This window comes from Ochlerotatus camptorhynchus, unplaced genomic scaffold, assembly GCF_037179485.1.
Source record: "Ochlerotatus camptorhynchus isolate MF236.1 unplaced genomic scaffold, CSIRO-AGI_Acam_v1.1 ptg000239l, whole genome shotgun sequence".
Lineage (NCBI taxonomy): Eukaryota > Metazoa > Arthropoda > Insecta > Diptera > Culicidae > Ochlerotatus > Ochlerotatus camptorhynchus.
The window spans coordinates 134,007-147,655 of NW_027040729.1; the positions used below are offsets into that span (position 1 = coordinate 134,007).

General features: G+C 39.0%; 2 protein-coding genes across 3 annotated transcripts in view; one reads left to right on the top strand and one right to left on the bottom strand.

Annotated features, from left to right (window-relative positions):
• The first annotated feature begins 400 nt into the window (after positions 1-400).
• On the top strand, positions 401-2,496 carry Cisd2 (CDGSH iron sulfur domain 2). Its single transcript, XM_065225831.1, has 4 exons — positions 401-497; positions 568-690; positions 1,564-1,775; positions 1,838-2,496. The coding sequence occupies exons 2-4, from the start codon at positions 594-596 to the stop codon at positions 1,925-1,927; spliced, it is 399 nt and encodes a 132-aa protein (XP_065081903.1). The 5' UTR covers positions 401-497; positions 568-593; the 3' UTR covers positions 1,928-2,496.
• A 10,345-nt stretch (positions 2,497-12,841) lies between these two features.
• LOC135704402 (probable serine/threonine-protein kinase mps1) overlaps positions 12,842-13,649 on the bottom strand; it is a 35,238-nt gene continuing 34,430 nt past the window's right edge. Inside the window, exons 4-6 of one of the 2 annotated variants that reach the window (XM_065225849.1) lie at positions 13,439-13,594; positions 13,313-13,373; positions 12,842-13,164 (exon numbers count right to left, since the gene is read on the bottom strand). In XM_065225849.1, coding sequence (XP_065081921.1) covers positions 13,159-13,164; positions 13,313-13,373; positions 13,439-13,594 — 223 coding nt within the window. In that variant the 3' untranslated portion in view covers positions 12,842-13,158. The remainder of the gene's footprint in view (positions 13,165-13,312; positions 13,374-13,438; positions 13,595-13,649) is intronic. The other variant, XM_065225848.1, reaches the window with a different exon arrangement.

The window sequence follows — 13,649 nt, forward strand, 5'->3', positions numbered from 1 at the left end:
GGTTGCAGCAGTTTGGATGTAATATTCAACAACTTTTTTTTCTGTGTACCTTCGAAAAAAAAGAAAGTTGAACGATCACAAGGGCCATCGCTTTTGGTTTGACTTTCGATTTGTTTACCATTAGATTTCCCCACCGGACTTAGTATAATTTTAAGGAAAACTTTAATCCGATCAAAGTATAAAGATTGCATAATCATAAAATGATTTTTAATCAATCTTAGTATTGTAATGTTTTTGAGTGTGAATTTTTCTCAGTGCTTATTTTGGACGATAAGGCGGATGCATCTTTGTCAATCGAACTGTCATTGTATTCTCTTTTTATTCTTCATTACCTCAAACCACTGTCCCCCTCTTCGATCGAAAACTCGTAAGATTTTTGTTGCAGACAACCTCTCTGATGTCAGATCCATCATTCGGTGTCTAATCGTTGTGTAGTGAAACAACAGAGCACCTGGTCCGAAGCCGTTCTTCAGTCCTTCTCTCTGTTTTAGAAAGTGGTGCGGTGATTTTTTATTGCCTTCCTTCGCCATCATAATTAGTCAGCTATTTTCTTCTTCATCCGTCCAGATATTAGAGTTTCAAATCCAGCGAAAATGCAACTCCTATCCGGACTGGTCAAGACCACCCTGCCCAACTATTTGGCTGGATTGCCGATTCCTGACAGCATCGGTGGATGGTTCCGGCTGGGATGTAAGTTATAAACTCCATTTTCTATTCGAGGCTCTGTAAAGACCTTCACATTTAGTACACGTTGATTGAAGGTAAAGAAATGGGAGCCGAAGCGTGAAACCATAGGCGGAGTAAATGAAATTCATTTTTCGCGAACCGGTTCACTAAACAAGAGCAGGAGTTATTAAACAAGATATTGAATTTACTATGTAATGATTGGTCAAATATGAAGTCTTCTTGGTAAATTGGTATTCTAACGTATGATGTATGATTGGTACTTTCTATATTAGTCATGTCTCGTGGTGCGGTTTTAAGAAAACATAGAAACAGATTAGTCTGGACGTTATGTAAGATTTGTTTTCGGTGTCACCTTTATTAGTATGCGCTTGGAAAGCTAGTTGTACAGTGGTACTAGTGGAGCTATTAAATATGTAAAGGCTGCTGCACAATCGAAAACGGTTAAGCCGAGAGATAATGAACCTAGATTTGTTTAGTCGAGGCAACCGTACATTTGCTACCTTCCGTATACCGATATACATATCTACATTTTAAGTCGTTGGAGTTAAACCTTTCCTTCCCAGAAGGTTTTTCGTTATTTGGAGATGCAAATATATTTTTTTTTAAGATGAGCCTAAAATTATCGAATTTTCTAAAACAAGTTTTTGTTTTAAAACAATAGTATTTTAATTGTTTTCCAATAGTTGCTCAGTTACATTCTCAAGAACACATCTACGAGAATAATGAACACACGGAGAAGCTTAACTAAGTACTGACTATTTAATGGTAGCTTTTCAAACATGAGACGGACCGAAAAGTTTTTGATCATCTGTGCTACCATGGGAAGGAGAGGGTTAAATTTCCTGAAACGTTACTTACCATTTTCAATTTCTCCAGTCACTGATTGGCTTTCGCTGATCCCACCTACTGCCGCCGTCGGAGGTTTGGTCTACATGTCCTACCTAGCATTCTGTCCGGAGGCTCGGCCAAAGCCAAGCACCAAGGTGAACCGTACCGTTCGCATGTCCGAGCCTAAGGTGGTTGATATGGTCGACATCGAAGACATCGCCGAGAAGGCTGCCTTCTGCCGTTGCTGGAAGTCCAAGAATGTAAGATCGTGTATGCAAAACGAAGCAAGCTCATTAGCAATTAAATTTGTCATCCCTTTTAGTGGCCATATTGCGACGGATCGCACGGTGCTCATAACAAGGAATGCGGCGATAACCTCGGACCGGTGGTAGTTCAACGCAAGAAGAACTAAAGCCCTGGTGTTTCACTTGATTCCGGTAATTGAATAGTGCTTTTTATACGAAGATAGTAAATTACGTGCATTATACAATAGCGCTAGGAGGTATGCATAGAATCTATAGGGAAATCAATTTAAAAAGGTAAGACACACATCATTCATTACAACATCATCCGATTTGATTTCTTAATTTTAACTGTCCTACTATCATAGTAACTACTTCATTGAAAATGGTGATGGCAGACAATAAAATGCTGCAAATAGAGAATAGCAAGTATCTTATGTCTACATTTTTGTTCTGTACTGTGGACTGTTTTTTTCCAATATTGAAAAAATGCGTACTCCATACTCAAATTGGAACTTCAAAATAAACTCAACTGCATTGAACAGCAAGTTTCCTTAAGCTAATACGTACTGAAATTGAGAATTTCGTTCAAATTGATTGTTAATATCGGTCTATCTAGGAGATGGTGCTAGACATTAAACACACGTCAAAGAACTGCCGAATGTTCTAAACATTTTATCGGTCTCTAAATTTTAAATCCATATTGTGTCTAATAAATTGAACAAGTTGAGTTATAAAACCACTGTGAATCATCTGATTGATTGAGAAATGCCTTTTTTTCCTCCGGAAGTGCTGTTCAAAAAAGACTAGTCACGAATGACCTGAACACTCATAGAGCCCTGTTCTGCGCCGCGAGTAAGGTGAGGTGACTTGCTGTCACTAGTGTAGTGACAATAGTCACCTCATGTGAGGTGACTTTCCATTTGGTTTGCACGGAGAGTCACCTCACTCGCGGCGCAGGATTTCAATCTTATCTAGTAGTAAAAAGTAGAAGGGTCTGTGCCTAGGGGCATGAACGGATGCTTGACGTAGGACCGCTAGTGGATGGAACAAATGTGAACATTTAGTTCTTTTAGCTGATCAATCATCAATTATCTTAACTCTTTCCGTTTTTTATTTGTAAGCGTATCAAATTTGTAGTATTTATTGCAAAAAGAAAGTTGATGAAGAGAATCCAAGGGACTGTCAACTTGAATATTTTCGATTCATCTACCCGACTTTTGTGCATTTTGGTATTAAAGTGTATTCAATTCACCCTTCACAGGATTTCCTTCCGAATTATATGAATGAGGCGAAAGTATCGTTTATGAAGAATATGTAAAAAAGGAGGGACTTGGGGAGATTGAACTCGTGAGAGCTAATTTTCTCTCAAATTTGATTTTATTGGCTTTCTGGGGACTGAATATACGCCCAAAGCGAATTATTCCCACTTCTCTCAAATTATATATGGATTTTTAACACTTCCTACCAGCGTGTTCTGGAAAATGGTCAGACGATGATTAATCTCACCAATACATTTGGACATACAATTCCACACCTTCTATAGAGACCAGGTTGAGCCTTGATAGCTAGCTGCTTGCGGGAACTGATGACCTTGACAAATGTCCAAATAATACTCTTAACAAATTTATGGTGGTCCTGAAAAGGACCGTTTTGTAGTGATGGTTGAGTAATGCTGAGCTGGGTGTTCAACACGGATGAGGCTGTCGAGCTGTATGTCATTTGGAGCGAGGGTGACACGCTTGGCATAGATGACCGACCCGCAGCGACTCACGAAGAGCTACTGATTCCGATCCATAGCATAGCGGTGTAGCTTCTTCCTCCTTTGAAGGTTGCTTATGTGGGCTGTGCAGCTCGGTGCTGGCAGGCAGCCTTTCGTTGTTACTGGAGAACAATTTTCAACGCCACACGCCGAAAGCACTGCTGCTGCTGCTACTAATTTCGACGACCGAACACCACCACACAGTGGTGTGGTCGTTGGGAGCGTGTGGTTCTGAGTATGGCGATGAGTGTGTAAAATATTACGCAATTCCACCCTCCCTATTCGCACGCGCCCGAGGATCGGAGGCGAATGCCACTTCGATTTGTTTCGTCTACTTACTACTCTCTGACGACTGTGCTGGGGAAGCAGCATATGCATGTATGCATTGGTGGATTTGTTAGTTAATTCGACGCTTTTGGACAATGCAGGACATTTACCAGTTTTTCAATAGTTTCTTGTTGAAAATCAACATTCGGTGCGTAGCCATATTTCTGATCGATTGGTGATAAAATTATTGAAATTGGACCAGGGGCAGCTGAGTTATCAACGTTCAAAATCTTTCTCAATTTGTTACATGTTCCATTTTCGGATTTCACAAAGTGTACCCCCATATAGATATCAAAGACGTAGTCCTACGTCAAAAAATAATATTGCTGATCCTATCTTGTGTAGATCTCAGGAAGTGGTCCATTTTGCCCAATTCTCCCCAAAATACATGATAATTTCTAATAAAACAGTAGAAAAGCCGATTAGGCGCCCAGCAGATGAACATAAATAGCACCTATATGTAGGTACATTTTAAAAATATCAGGGGATTGACCCATTTCATACTGTGAGCAGACCTAAAGTGTAAATTTTGCCCGATTCTCCCTAGATACACGATAGAAGCTATTGAACCGTTTGAAAACTTTTTAGGCTCGGGAAATGAATTCAAATAGTACCCATCCATTGTAAAAATCGAATGTCACTCATTTCATTTTGTGTAGGGGTAGGTGGGACGCTGATTAGACCGGTGGTCCTCTACGGCCACGAGACCTGTAGTATGCTCGTGGACTTGGTGTTTTCGAACGGAAGGTGTTGCGTACCATCTAAGGTGGAGTGCAGATGGATGACGGAACGTGGAGGAGGTGAATGAACCACGAATTGCACCAGCTGCTGGGATAAACATCCATCGTCCACATTGCAAAAATTGGGTGACTACGGTAGGCTGGGCACGTCGTAAGAATGCCGCACGACGACCTAGTGAAAATGGTTCTCAAAAGCGACCCAACAGGCTCAAGAAGTTGCACGCGTCTACTACGGGCAAGGTGGATCGACCAAGTAGAAGGCGACCTGCGGAGCCCTCGCAGACTACGAGGCTGGCGAAGTGTGGCCATGGATCAAGTAGAGTGGAGACGACTTCTTCGGACAGCAGAAGACAACAAGGCCTTAGCCTGATTGTTAAGGTAAAGGGGTAGGCGGGGCATAAGTAAGCATGTTAAGCATTTGGTCATACATCTAAATAAGTAAGCAATGTACAGGGTAATTCGGAGTAACTGTCACCGATTATCATCACTTTTCGTCTGTGCTGCCATCACACGTCGATGCCGCGACAGCACCAACGGGAACCAGGGTGGCCAGATTTTTTTTTTTCATTGTCGGTAGCTTCTCAAAACTTTTATCGGCAGGCCGTCTTAAGAAGGTTTTCCCGATACTTGAAACCTTTATGAGCGGGGGGGGGAGGGGAGGGACCAATACACTGTCCTTCAGTTCTTCTGCTTTAAACGTGATAACATCCAGGGTATTACCAAGCCTGTCATCCGTCGTCTGGCTCGACGTGGTGGTGTCAATTAATTAATTAATTTAGCTTTATTTAGGAGGCTTTCAGCCTGTGGTGGTGTCAAGCATATTTCCGGTCTGATCTACGGTCTGACAGGGACGCACTCTGTACGGTTTCGGAGGTTAAAACTTATCACCAACGTAACAAAACGGACCTTTTCAGGGCCACCAAGTTCATTTCAGAAAAGAGTTAGAATAGAATTTATATAGAGTAGCCCATGATTCACCCATTCAATTTGTCACTAAATACATCAAAATGATACAAAAATCAAATAATTTGTTAGGGAAATAAATTATGTTCTATTTGTAGTCTTATCGGTGGGTTAAATTTATTCCGTTCCACTTTCATAAACTGAGAAACCCTCATCGTATGCATTCCCCTGCTACGCGACATCTTCGAAATCGTCCGAACCGTTAAATCTAGTGAGAGCTGGAATTAGGGCGTAACAGCTTTTGTAAACAATGACTTCTCTCGAAGATTTCTAGGAATTCAAGACACGCCTCCGCAATCCAATACAACCATCGGGTAGGGGAAGTCTTCCTCTACCCGATGGTAATGTTGATTTGCGTGGGCAAGCCTTGATTTAGTAGAAATTATTGTCATTGTTTACAAAAGCTGTTACGCCCTAATTCCAGCTCTATCTAGAAATAATACAGAGAACAGAGAGTATAGACTTAAAGTACAGAGAGTACAAATGGAGAGGAGCCAGTGTCGCTACTTGATAGCAAACTACTCATGATGGGAGGAGTCTGTGTACTTTACCGGCGTGTTCAAAAAGAAAGACAATCAAAATTTAATTTGTTACATGCATGAGGCATGTAACAAAAAGTGTGTTGGTGAGTTCTTTGGCGTGAATGTTCCCGAAAAGTTCAGTATTTTGCTATAAGCAAATGCTAAACAAACAAATTTATTGGCAGATTAGGGCAAATTTTGACCTGTTTCATGCTACTGGAAGGTATGCTGGTCAGAAATGCCGTGCCAAACTGATTTCCTGCGCAAGTGATATGTATAAACGCGAATAAACACGAGGTCCAGTGATTATAGCAAAGCTTGCCATAAAGAAACCATCACAGTTCAGGACTTTCTACAAAAGAGTTGAGTTATGAAATTCACTTAATTAATCATTTTGTTTGACCATTTTCCACAGAGAATCCCCATATATAAATTGAGAGAAGTGGGAATAATTCGCTTTCGGTGCATATTCAGGTCAAAAAAAGTGAACGACAACCTAAAGAAATTGATCAGGAACTTTGTAGTTTAGTTTTTTCCCCGAAATTTATTGTTAAACAAGTTACAATTAAATAAAAATGATTTTTCCCCATACAGTTTTACCTGATTTACTACCAGCTCCCAGAGAGCCAAAAAATTAAAATTTGAGAGAGAAAATTTGCTCTCACGACCTCAATCTCTCAACATGCCATGTATTTTGTTGACACTCGATTTGTGATTTCCCTTTCACACCCTTTCTATATATGCATTTGCTTTAACTTTGTCTGTGCTTTAACATTTGAAGTCCATCCTATTTTACATATTCTGCGCAAAAGATACTTTACCATACATAAAAATCGGCGGGAAATTATGTGAGGGCTGAGCTATTTTGTGTGCAGAATGTGTAAAAAAGAGGGACTTCGAATAATAATCTAAATGCATAGATACCAGACATGTTTTGCACTGCAGTGTCCTCTGTGAACAATTATAGGAAAACAGATTGTGTGTAGTTTCCGATAGATGTCACCGCAAACAACAGCAGTGACATCAGATGGAACATGAATGCAGAAGCTTAACAAAATGAATAATTCCAAAATAATATCCGAAACAACAAACTAGAATATCGAACAAAAATTTCGTAGTCCTACGTCAACAATGCGGTTGTGTCTTGTACACCACCCTCCAACTTTTTAAGGACTGACCGTTTTCATCGGTCAAAATAAGCGTTCCGTTACGTTCTTCTGTAACCGTATACTTGCGGGGATCAAACCGTGATTCTCCTTTTGCTCGAGACTGGCGCTCTACAACAACCTTGTCTCCTGGTTTAATAATGGTGTCTTCTCGTATCTTCGTCAGAATATAAGCAGGTTATCGTCAAAGGTCGCCTTTCCACGGCATAGCAGAGGAAGCCCACTTCTAATTTTCCGGCCCGTCACCACTTCTTCCGGTGGTACACCTGTTACGGAGTGCATACACTGCTGCACTCAATTCATCTCCATAGCTTGTTCCGCTTGCCGATGCAGTACTCATTGCCTTATTCACCAACTTCATGCAACTCTCTGGTAAGCTGTTTTGTTGGGGATATAGTGGCGTGGTAAAGGTAGCATTTATGCCGCGCTCAAGGCAGTACTCCCTGTAATCATCCCCATTGAAGGGGGGCCATTGTCCGATTTTATGTCCTTTGGATAGCCTTCCTTCTCAAAGACTTCTTCCAAGATCTTTCGGGTATGCTCGAAACTTGTAGATCTAACAGGCTTGGCGATTACGTATCTAGAACGATAGTCCACAATGACCAAAATCGAGACACCTCCGAATTTCGCATAGAGGCCATTAAAATCTAAGCCAATGGTCTCCCACACCGTTTGTGGAGCAAAAACGCGGGCCATGGGAGTGGGCCTGCCGTTGGTTGCAAAATCAAAAACCTATAAGATAGATCATTAAATAAAAACTACCGCCGTAAGCTGCTTATCCTGGCTTGTGGCATTTTCGATCTCCATATAAATAGGACCGCCTTCTCCTTCATATAGCCGCGATGATGGATCGGCTATGTTTTCTTGTCCTCGAACATATTCCACATCGAAACTATATCAGGGCTGGTGGCGAGTCACTTTTTAGTGACTTGGTCACTTTTTTCAAGTCAGTCACTAAAAAGTCTCTTTTTTTAAGGCCAAGTCACTAAAGTCACTTTTTCTTGTAATAAGTCACTATTTTCAACTTTTTTAACGTAAATTTATTTCAAGATTGATTATTCTTTGCGTTGTGACGTTTAGTCGTCTTTCTCTATATACAGTATGTCTACTCGTTGTTCTGGATAAAATTACCTGAGTTTTCCAAGTAAGTAAGTCCAAGATCTAAAAATATTCAATGTGAATGAATATTGAAAATATTCAAAGTGCCAGAATTAAGTAAACAAAATAAATGATTTATTCCAAGTTCATAATTAACTTTATGAAAGATTAGAGATCTTTAATGCAGTCCCATCAACTTTACAACAATTGTAGGAGCTTTGGAGAAGTTCTGAGGAATGAAAGAAAAATGCTGAGAATTTCAGTGAAGCTCTATAAACAAACTGTAGGGACGTAAGGGAAGTTAAAACGCTGAAAATATGGGAAACTTACTGGAAGCCGTAAGAACCTCAAAGTGGTTCTTTTAGCATCCGAGAATTTTCAGGAACTTTTATGACGTTCCTAGAATTTCATCGAACTTCATAGGTGTCAAGCAAACTTGAGAAATTTAGAAAACTTGAAGGGTATTGTGCAATTTTTTAAGAAGTTCTTAGCACCTCAGAAAAGCTAGATAGATTAAAAATCTATAATCGTTTTAGATAAATTCAAGATAGTTCCAGGATGTGCTGGAAAACAAATCGAGAACCCTTAAGATGTTCCGCAAATTTCAGGGAAGTACAGAGACCTTCAGAGAATTTATGAAACTTCAGAAATATTTCAGAAGCTTCACAGAAGTCCAATGAATTTCAGGGAAATTTAAAAGTGTTTACGGGAATTCTATTTATTTCCGAGCAGAACCGAGATCTTCAATAGAACTAAGAGCTTTGTGGAAGCTTCGAGAACATCAAGACAGGTCAAAGAATCAAAGGACAGTTCAAATAATTTCAAGGAAATAGTAAAACCCGTATAGAAGTTTCGAGAAACTCAGGGAATTTCCGGAAACTTCAGCAATGCTCCGAGAGAATTTCTGGAACGTATTTTAAGGGTGTTATGTCATGGAGATTTGAAGAACTTAATACGAAAATTTAGCTAAGTTGATAAGAGAACATCAACAAAGTTCCATTAATTAAAGAACAATGTGAGAACTTTTAGCAAGCAGCGATATCTTCAAGAAATTCCAGAGAACTCCTAATAAATTTAGATATTTTTAGATAGTTTCATGATGTTCAGAGAAGTTCCGAGTACTTCGAGGATGATCAGATCGCTTCAGAATAATCCCATTAACTTAAGAAAATTTTTAGCGACTTACAAGGAGTTCCATGGAATTATGAAGTATTCCAAGAATTCTATGATTGATCCGAAAACGTCAGAAGCGTCAGAGAATTAAGAACATATATCAGAAAATTTGCCGGATTATTAAACAAATTTATAGAACTTCAGGTAAAAATACTGACAAGTTCAAGGCAGTTTAGAGAACTTTGAAGAAATTCAGCTATCGTTTAGGCACCAGGAAAGTCTAGACTATTGAAGAAATTTTAAATTAGTGTCGATAATTTATGGGCTGTACCATGAACTTCAGAAAAAATCTTGAGAACTTTAGTGAAAATCATAGAACTATATTAGTTATTTCGTTCTAATTCCATGAAAATTGCGGGAGTACAAAAGTTTCAGAAATTTAGAAAAACTACGAAAACTTTACAGAAGGTCAGTGGTCTTCAGAAACATTTCGAAAACTTCTTAGAAATCAATGGAGCTTAAGAGGAGATCTGCGAACTTCTTTATGAACATTAGAAAAATTCGGGAGCATCTAAAAAATTGGAAGAATCTCAGGGGGAGGTCAGTTCCATTAGTTTCAGAAAATTAGTGGGAAATTTAAAGCAGTTCCCAGATTTTCAGATAACTTCAGAGACGTCAAAAAGTTAATTGAGGTCTTCGCATAAGCTCAGAAGTTCACTGAAGCTTAACCATTTTTAGGATCGTTCAATTAAATTCAGCGCAGTACAACAAGCTGCATGAGAACTGCAAAAACTTTAGAGAAGTTTTGAGAATTTCGGAAAAGAATACAGAACCTCAGAGCAGTTCCGTTAAGATGAAAGAAGTCACATAAATTTCAAAGAAGTTTAGAGAACTTCATTGAATTGTTAAACCTTTAGGGGAGATCCATGATCGTTAGAAAAATTGAGGAAACTTTAGAAAGTCCTATAAAGTTCAGGGAAGTTTGAATTTGATGAGAAGTATTGTGGGCATCAGGCTAGTTTCTCAAACTACAAAAGAACTTCAAGGCAGTTACATTAACTTCAGGAAAAATTTGGGAACATTCAAGTAGTTCTGAAGCCCTCAGAATAGTCCATTCCATATCCAACGGAGATTTCCATTGAAATATTCCTCAAAATTTCGATGAAGCTATCCTCCGATTTTTTTATGAAATTCTAAGCAATATGAACCCTTTGGAAAGATTCTCCGAATATTCATTGAATTAACTTCCGATTTCCTTTTGAATCTCACTCCTTTCCTTGGCATTCTACTAGAATTTATTGACATTTTTCCACACAAATTCCTTCGATTTCTTTTCATAATTTGTTTGGCAAACTCTCCTGAATTTATTTTTCAAATTCCTTTGAAGATGTCCTGGAGGTATTCTTAGATTTAATTGTAATCCTCCTTTTAGTATTTTATTACAAATTCCAAGGACTTATGCTCTGGATTCGTTTTCTACCACAAACTTTATGAAATTATCCTCAGAATACCCTTGGAGTTTTCATTAAAATTTACTTTTAATTCAATTCAGGCTTCACATGAAATCAAAATTCATCAGAACTACCTTGAAAGCAGATAGAATTTGATGTTTTATGAAAGATTTTTTTCGATAACTCCCTTGGAATGAGGTCCTTAGAAATAATAATAAAATTCTACGGGCCTTTAAAACTGTGCATGAAATTTGACTCCAGATTCTTAAAACTTCTTAAGGTATTATAGTTCTTGTGTGCCATCATAACGACTACTTTTTTTTTCTCTTAGGTCACTTATTAGTTACTATTTTAACAACTATGGGACTTATTACGGATGTCACTTCACGGTGAAAACTTGTCACTTGTCTTGTTCCGCAAAGTAGCCAAGAGATGTTGTACACTGAACAATTTGATCCTTCAAATGCTCAAAGGCTGTTGCCTCGATCTTCCATATCCGAAAGCCTGGCCCTTGCGCTGTCCCTATAGGCTGCAGGGACATTGTAGTACGCGTTTTTGGTCGGTGGTATGAATGTATCAACGCTAAATTTCATCAAAACACCTGGTACTTTGGGAAATTTTGAAATTTGCTCCGCTTTCTCACATCTATTGACGTTCACACCGACTTGTAGCAGCCTTAAATCACTTGCCGTGGAACGACCCAATAGCGAACGGGAACCTTGATGAACGACATAAAACATAGCCATAATCAATGGTTTCTGACACCCTTCTACCTCGATTTCAACTTTGAATGCACATTGTACAGGAACTGGTTTGCAGGACGCGTATGGCCGCAGATTGCTGTTGATTTCCGGACATGATCCGAATTTATGAAAAAGACGGTTGCACTTCGGGCAACGTGATCGCCGTCCTAATCCTCGATTCCTAAACTCATCCGTCTCACGCTTCTTCGTATGATTCCATCTATCGGCCGTCGATTCGTGCTTCCGCTTCCATTGCTGTGTTTCACCAAATGTTCGTGGATGATTCCGAGTAACTGCAAGTGCCTGTGAAGGTTCCGTTTGAGTTGTTTCGGCTGTATATGCTTCTTCACGGGTGGCGGATTGGACAATGAAGAGGGTCTCATATCCAAACGTCCTTGCCGCTTTCACCAACTCTTTGTTCCGCATCCCTTTCAACAACTGTGCATGAATGAACCGATCCTGATCGACGCTACTGTAACCGCAGAGCCTGTTTTTTTTCACTGTGCAGTGTTGGTAACCAGAATGTAAATAAGTCTTTAGTCCTTAAGTCGCTACTGACTTGGCTAACGGAAGCCCAATGTTCGTATTTTCCAATGGGTAGGTTAGGGTAGGGTAGGAAGGACTTTTCTCGCAAATTCTATTTGACTTAAAAAAAAACGCATTAGTTATTAGACAATCACTTAATATCACAGTCATTATTACAACTTTTATGTTTTCATTTATTTAGTATTTTCTACTCTTCGCACGGGCATTTTCTTTACCTAAATGGGTGCTACATTGTGTTTGTAATCTTTCCTGTACAGTCAACCCTCGATAAGTCGATTATGTGTGAGTGTCGATTTCGACTAAGGGACGATTGCTGTGGATTCACTATAGATTACTGGGTTCTATATGGAAGTCGATTTCAAAATGATGTTTCTGCATTCTTGAAATATCATTCATTTTCTGTAATATGACTATATAGAACAGCAGACCAATTGAACATGGAACTCCCAAATCCATATATCTTTGCAGCTCTGAAGGTTATGACCGCAAATATGGCATGCAAGTTTTGTAGATGAATAGCAAGTTATAGGAAAATTAAATTAACACAATCTAGTTCATTTTTAGGAATCTAATGGCACTCATTGTTGAAATTAATCTAAAAGGGTTGATGGCCCTAATATTAGGCCCATGTATAGATTTCGAAGGAAAGATTAATTGTTTCAAAATGTTTCACTAGTGACCAAAAATATCCATTTGGATTGTCCAGATGACGCATTGCTCTACGAAAAAAAAAAATGATCCATAGGCCAACATTAGAGCCATTTCCCCTATATCAATATTGTTCGTAAGTTTCACTACTTGATAATGCTATTCTGGTTCATATATTTCTAATGAGCTACGATTTGTTGGTTGTTGTTGTTATTGTTGTAGTTTGATATCTCCATTGTTGATCACATCTTGGCGGATTGCTTGCTATTTTGTGTGCTTTGTTTCTTTCATTGGTAGACCTGAGAAGCAGCATTCAAAGAGTATTAAATCTAGAGGAGATAATTAACAAATGTTGATCAGACAAGGATTTTGTTGTTGTTGAGTATAGATTACTTGATCGAATTCAATGAAGATGGATTAATGGAAACTTGTTATCACGGTGAAAATGTGCGAAGCATAAATCCAAATTTAACTCACTTCATTATTCGAATAGTAATCATCTTCCGTAACCAGACGCTGTCGCATTCCGTATCGTTGTCTGAAAAAGCGAGAAAAACAACAACATTATGAACAGTCCAGTTTCGCAAATTGTTCAGAACATACTCTAATCGGTTCCGATAGAGCACCATTGCAATGTAGGCTGCAAGTGCTAACACAATGATTGCGCCTACCATGATGATCCATATGTGCTCCTGCCGCATGGCCGACACCTCGATGGTTGCATTGTCAATTATTAAGGGGTAATGAATTTGCTTGTTTCTGAAAAATACCATTTTATTTAGTAATGTCATACATTCATCTATTTTCCAAACTA

Bases quoted from the DNA above. Each gene is read 5' to 3' on its own strand.
- Cisd2 (XM_065225831.1), top strand. From the start codon at position 594: ATGCAACTCCTATCCGGACTGGTCAAGACCACCCTGCCCAACTATTTG. The intron at 691-1,563 runs GTAAGTTATAAA...CAATTTCTCCAG, and splicing joins TGGATGGTTCCGGCTGGGAT to TCACTGATTGGCTTTCGCTG. The intron at 1,776-1,837 runs GTAAGATCGTGT...CATCCCTTTTAG, and splicing joins GTTGCTGGAAGTCCAAGAAT to TGGCCATATTGCGACGGATC.